General features: G+C 44.3%; 1 protein-coding gene across 1 annotated transcript; it reads right to left on the minus strand.

The window, feature by feature from the left end:
* Nucleotides 1-3146: 3146 nt before the first annotated feature.
* LOC115462501 (C-X-C motif chemokine 3-like) lies at nt 3147-5978 on the minus strand. The gene is made up of 4 exons (XM_030192496.1): nt 5789-5978; nt 5078-5204; nt 4903-4986; nt 3147-3987 (listed from the first exon to the last, which is right to left on the minus strand). The coding sequence occupies exons 1-4, from the start codon at nt 5859-5861 to the stop codon at nt 3969-3971; spliced, it is 303 nt and encodes a 100-aa protein (XP_030048356.1). The 5' UTR covers nt 5862-5978; the 3' UTR covers nt 3147-3968.
* Between the last annotated feature and the right edge of the window lie 434 nt (nt 5979-6412).

The following is a 6412-nucleotide window of genomic DNA, read 5'->3' on the forward strand; positions in this document are numbered from 1 at the left end:
GGGTTTGAGGATCTCTATCAGCCATAGCAAGAGTGCCACAATTTTGGGTGGGCCTGAGTCCAAATAGGGTGGGCCTTGGCCCACCCAGGCCCACCCATGGCTACGCCACTTCTTACTCAAAGGCCAGAGCTGCCAAGTTCTAGGAGGGAGAGTTTAGATCAGTCTTCGATTTTTGACAGCCCCATTCTGCAGCAATAATTTCAATGGGTAGAAGCAGGGATTGAAAATACTACACTGCTTTAGGATGTAAGTTCAAAACCAGGAGTGGCCAAAAGGTCTCCCTCCTGGAACTCAGTAACCTCCATGAGTGGGCACAGGTCACAGTGGGGTTCCAGATGAAGGGAGAGCAGCTCTGTTTCTGTCACCTACCTACTGATGATGCAACCCTCCCCCCCAAATCTGGGGTCCCAACATTTAGAGTATCCTGGCCTACAACTTGTATTTATCCCTTTGAAGGAACAACCTCCAGAACTTAGCACTGCACTTCCTGGCTTTTCATTGTCTGCTCACCCACACTTGCATTGGAACCTTTTTCTCTGCTCCAAAGGGCTTTACACCCTTTCTTCCAGTCCTAGTTCTTGTCCTATTATCACCTCATTTAATTTAGCTACTTTTGCTTCCCCCTATGCACTCTAGCATGCCTCTGTCTCTGGCCACCATGTTATCACACAGTTTCATTCCCTTGAGATCAAAGATGCCAGATGGGTGGTTTTCTCGCCCAATTGGGTGGCTTTCCGCGACCCGCTGCGGGAAATTTTTGCCTGCTGCGAGTCATGGTATTTTGGGCGGCTTTCTTTTCCGTTGGGTGGGGTTTTTTTCCTCGACAGCTGCGGTTTATCGCCCCGCGGGGGCGTGGTTAATGACATTGGGGGTGGAGCTGTTGATGTCGGGGGTGGAGCTTTTGACATCAGGGGTGGAGCTGTTAACGTCGGGGTGGAGCTGTTGACATCAGGGGTGGAGCTGTTGACGGCGGGGGCAGGGTTGGTGACGGCAGGGGCAGGGTGTGCGGTTTTTGGGCGGGTTTAGAGGCTGGTTTGGGTCAGAAAAATTATTTTAATCTGGCAACCCTGCTCTAGATCAGCACACTTTAAGTCACCCTGAGGTCTCTCTCCTAACTCCCCAGAATATTGGCAGACTTAAAGCCCAATAGAGATCCAAACCCCTGCCCCAAAACACAACTCACTACCCTCAAAAAGCCCTCACTGTTGAGTTCACCAAGAATGTGTAAACACCATTCCGTTCCACAACCATGCCTCTCATTCTCAATCCTAAAGAAGACCTCCCCTTGCTGCTGACGCCACCAAAGGTCTTCACCCACCCAGAATCTCCTACGACCTTGTTGCCTTCCTAATGTAAAAGTGGCAGGCGTGATCTCATTGGTGCTGTTGTTGATAATGCCAGCTGAACTGAGGCTCCCTTTTGCCCTACAAAATGGAAAGGAGAAGTGGAGAAAAACCAAAAAAAGGAGTTGAAAGATGGGTGGAGGTTAACATCACAACGAAATCAATAGCCTCTCTGCAAGGTGCTTTCCTTATGGAAGAGGTGCTCCAGATAAATGCACACATTTTTGTGTCCGAGATCATAGGTGCCCGGTATAAGAGGCTTGGAGAGGCTAAGCCTCCCCTGCTGTGCTCTGAGGGGTTTAAATTGTTGATTTACCTCCATCCTCACAGCAGGAGCTGCAGTGAAAGCCCTCTAGCCTTGTGTAACCAGTTGTAGAAATTGGTTTATGGTTTGTTTACCTTACTGCAGGGAGAGCAAAGGGGGTTGGCTGGAGGTGTCCTGAGTTGCCAGGGAGATTTTTAACTAGGATGACTTCCTGACCTGCACTGAGGACAGATAGCAGCAGAATCGGATACTGGGCCAGCATGATCAGAAAAAGTCACCAGACAACAAAGGTAGAAAAGATCATTTTATTTTCATTATAGTGTTTGGAATATGTCCACTTTGAGAATCAGGTGCTCAACATTAAAAGTTTATATTTATTTACTTATTTATGGCATTTTATCCCACATTAAACATGAATTAGGGTGTTTTGTGGCTCTACATGAAAATTGTGATGATATGATACCTTGTTTCATATTATTGATGGTCTGCATTTTCCGTATGGGTGGTATATTAGGTTCTGCCCAGTGTAATATTTATGGTACAGTAAGGTTCTAAGTGTGTTTTTGCACAAAGTTGTGCATAGTGTTTTGCAGTTGAGCGATTGTGCTTAGAATATGCTTGAGCAACCACTTTATTCTTTGACATATGATACATATCTAATATCTAAATTTAATAAAAGGTATTAATTGTGACTTTTATTCATTTTTTTCTGTGTGTTATCAGACAATTATGGATTTAAGCTCCACCCCTGGCCCCACCCTTAACCCCGCCCCCTTTAGCCTCCCCAAACAGTTGGGCCACCGACCGCCTATGTCCGAGAGAAACGCTAAAATTCCTTGATTTGAACTTTAGCACTGATCATTGCTGTCAGGCAGGGTCAGGGTCTTTTACAATTTTTTTTTTCTGTGCATTTGCTCCATGAAGTGCACTCAGACTTTCTGCCCAGTTTTCAGATGTGCACAATATCATTTGAGGTCAAGAGAGGTGAAAGGAAGTGAAACAAGATACATAATGGACTTTGCAGTGAGTTTCTGGTGACAGGCCTCACAGGTAGGTAGGTGTAACAATACGTGTTTCTGACATCTGTAAAACCTCTCCTGTCCCATTTTCCAATACTGAACATTCATTTTTTTTGTGTGCTGCTGACTCCAAATATTTTTGTACAGTCAGCAAAATTTGACACACCGGTTTGCTTTTCATAGGTCTGAATTTTTCACCATTTTAGTACACTTCAGTAACAAGTGGAGTGGAGGAGTGGCAATGGTTAGAGCACCAGGCTTGATATCCAGAGGTGGCCGGTTCAAATCCCACTGCTGCTCCCTGTGATCTTGGGCAAGTCACTTAACCTTCCATTGCCTCAGCTCAGCTACAAGTTTAGATAGTGAGCCCTCCAGGGACAGAGAGATACCCAGTGTACCTGAATGTAATTCACCTTGAGCTACTGCTGAAAAAGGTGTGAGCAAAATCTCAATAAATAAAATGTAAAATAAGCACAAAAGAGTTCAATCCAAATGAATTCAAAGCAAGCGAGCAGATGAATAAAAAGTTCATTTATTAAGTAAATAGATAAATAGAACTCAGCACACAAAACTGAGCAATAAAGTCAAGAACTGCACAAGGTTATGACAGTATGCCATACATATACAAAGACATTAAATATGTCTATAGATATTTAGAATATTACCATTCTGTTATTTTCAGTATAAAATATTAAATAGTCGATCTGATATACTATACAATCATTTCCAACTGTTTCAGAAACAAAAAAAATCCCCACAATTCAATAATACAAAATTTGAGATCATTAAAAAACATCACTAAAGTATGATATGAAGCACAATTTTGTCAAAAACAATAATTTTGCGATCAAAAAATTAAAAGAAAATGACAGGGTTTCAGTTGGATCCTGACAGAAGGGAGAGAGACTCACACAGCCTAACAAAGGGTCTGTGGTGGAGATGGATCTTAAACTCAATATGTAGGTCTTTTACTCAACCACAATGCACTAATCACAAACCCCATCATGGTCTTCCTGGTGCAAGAAAAGAATCTCTCTTTAAATATCAACAGACCAAACCAAACTATTTGTAACAAATCTTCCCCCCCTCCCCAAATAGAAATAAATATATAAATAACATCAGCCTTCCATTCACATAAGCAGTCCACATACAAAATAGCCCGAGCACGCTATCGGGCGAGGGTCGTTTGTCGCTTGACAGAAGCAGGAGCACGCGTTCAACCCTCTTGCTGTGTCTGCAACTTTGATTTCTGTAGATCTCCATTCTTCTTCAGTTCTCGGTTTTCTTTCACATTCAGATGGATTCAATGGTGGACTTGTTCTCACAGGATTGCCTTCTCTCTCACAATTTGTGGGATTGCCTACAACAAGAATGAAAAGTTAATTCCAAACACGAAAATAAGCATCTTGTCAGTCATTGCTTCGAGCGGTTATGCACTGAGCAATAGTGGAATTTATGCTTTTCCAAAGGTACATATATTCCTTTAAAATATCTCACTGTTAAGAGGGCACAAGCAGAACAATATTTAGGGCCCTGTTTACAAAAGCACACTAATGTTTTTAACACGCGCTAAACGTGTTGATGCCCATAGGAATATTACGCTAGTGTGCCTTTCTGAACAGGGCCCTTAATATTTTGTTTATGGGTGAGAAAGGGAGAATTTCTCCTGTTTTTAGTAGGAAAAAATAATCCCCAAACAGAATGAATAGTCACATAACATGTTTTATGAATGTCCTCACAAAGAAAGAAAAGTGACAGGCACCTGTTCAGAATGGTGTGTATAATTCTCATCACCCATTTCTCTTCTGGATTCAGGCAAGCGAGGAAACGTGTAGATACCCATAGGAATATTACGCCAGTGTGCCTTTCTGAACAGGGCCCTTAATATTTTGTTTATGAGTGAGAAAGGGAGAATTTCTCCTGTTTTTAGTAGGAAAAAATCAGGGCTTTTTTTGAGGGGGTACTTGGGGGTACCGGCACCTTTTCCACTGTCTGCTAAACTTGACCCATGATTCTCATATTTTAATGAAAGAGCTCAGGTTCTACATACAAATTCTGCCTTGTCATAGATTCTATGACTGGTTGTAGGGGTCCTGGCTATTGTGGGGTGAGTCCCTCAATGATCACTCCACCCCTGAAGGGTGGCCTGGCATTTGAGTACCGGCACCTTTTTTGCTAGACAAAATGCACTGGAAAAAATAATCCCCAAACAGAAAGAATAGTCACATAACATGTTTTATGAATGTCCTCACAAAGAAAGAAAAGTGACAGGCACCTGTTCAGAATGGTGTGTATAATTCTCTTCACCCATTTCTCTTCTGGGTTCAGGCAAGCCAGGAAACCGTTCTTGAGCGTAGCACTGAAAAGGAAATAGAAGTTTACTGGCTTGCTCGGCAGTCCAAAGTAATACAGTTGAACCGTCCAGAGACACTCCCCAATAGATAACTTACATGACTTCCACTGTGGGGCAGTGGGGTCCCTCTGGGGTGAGGTCCACATTAGCAATCTGTTTGACGGGGATGAATTCTGATACTGTCTTTATACACTGACAGCGCAGCTCTGTCCTCAAACTGGCACCTACGGATCAGAAACAGAAATATTGATTCTCATATCGTATGCTCTTTGGACAAAACATTGTAGGATAAAACTCTGCAGAAACAAAATGAGGAGAAACCCTTTACTAAGAATGTCCTCAGCACATTCTAATAATAATAATAATAAAAACCACAAAAACGTGAAAGTAAATAACGCCTAAGACTCCCTTTGGAGGTTGGAAAAGTGCAAGCTACAGCACAGCTGCATTTTCATCCTGTCTCTGCTGTAAGGGACAAGGCACACAAAGGAAAAGTAGTAAGACCCTCTCTTAACTTGCAAAAGCACTTGGAAGGATGTTGCACTGATTGCAGGAGTGAGTGCTGTGGAAGTCCGCAGCTCTGCAAAGGGCACAGGGGAGTTCCAGCTCTCTGGGTGCAGTGGATGCTTGAGCAGCCCCCCTCCCCCTCCCCCTCCCTCACACACTTTCCTTTAACTCCTATAGAGGATAATCGGAGTTTAGCACCCTCCCTCCACAGCCGTTTTGCAAAGGCTCCTCTGAGAGTGTTAGCAGACAGAAAAGTAAAATAAAGCAAAGTGGGGAGGAGGGGGGCCTGGGCATCTCTTACCCTGCGAGGGAGCTGTCCAGCTTCCCAGCAGGACCAGCAGCAAGAGGACGTGGAGGCTCATCTGGATCGTCATGTTGTAGCCGGGAGCTGTGCTAGTTTGGTTTGGTTCCTCTCCTGGGAGTCTGTGGCTCGGATTGTCTAACTCCCGGCTCCCAGGGCTGCTTTTATGCTCCCTGGCCGCGGGATCACCTGTAAGGGGCAGGAAGGGGGAGCCGGGAATTTCCATATTAAAATAAGAAGGGAAAGCAGATGAGTCACTGCCCATCCGGCTTCTTCGCCCTGCCCTCCGAATTAAAGATAACGTGTGGGAACGCTCAGAAGTGGATTGATGGGGTGCCCAGGATCAGGACTTGCTGCGGTTTGGCGCTGGGGAAAAACCAGAAAAATCCGCTTTAAGTTACCAGTTCCGGGGGGGGGGGGGGGGGGAGCTTTTTGGCCAGTCCTGCTTCTAAACATACATCCAAAAAAAAAGCAATATAGTATTTTGAAGTCCATAATGCACCAGGTTGAGGTTGGCAGACATCCAGGACAGGCTCAAAAAGGTTCCCTCCCATGAATAACTTGGCAGCGCTGGTTAGGATAGCAGTTACATAGTGAAGCATCGGACAGCCCCCGAAAGATGTG

Source organism: Microcaecilia unicolor, chromosome 2 (genome assembly GCF_901765095.1).
Source record: "Microcaecilia unicolor chromosome 2, aMicUni1.1, whole genome shotgun sequence".
Classification (NCBI taxonomy): domain Eukaryota; kingdom Metazoa; phylum Chordata; class Amphibia; order Gymnophiona; family Siphonopidae; genus Microcaecilia; species Microcaecilia unicolor.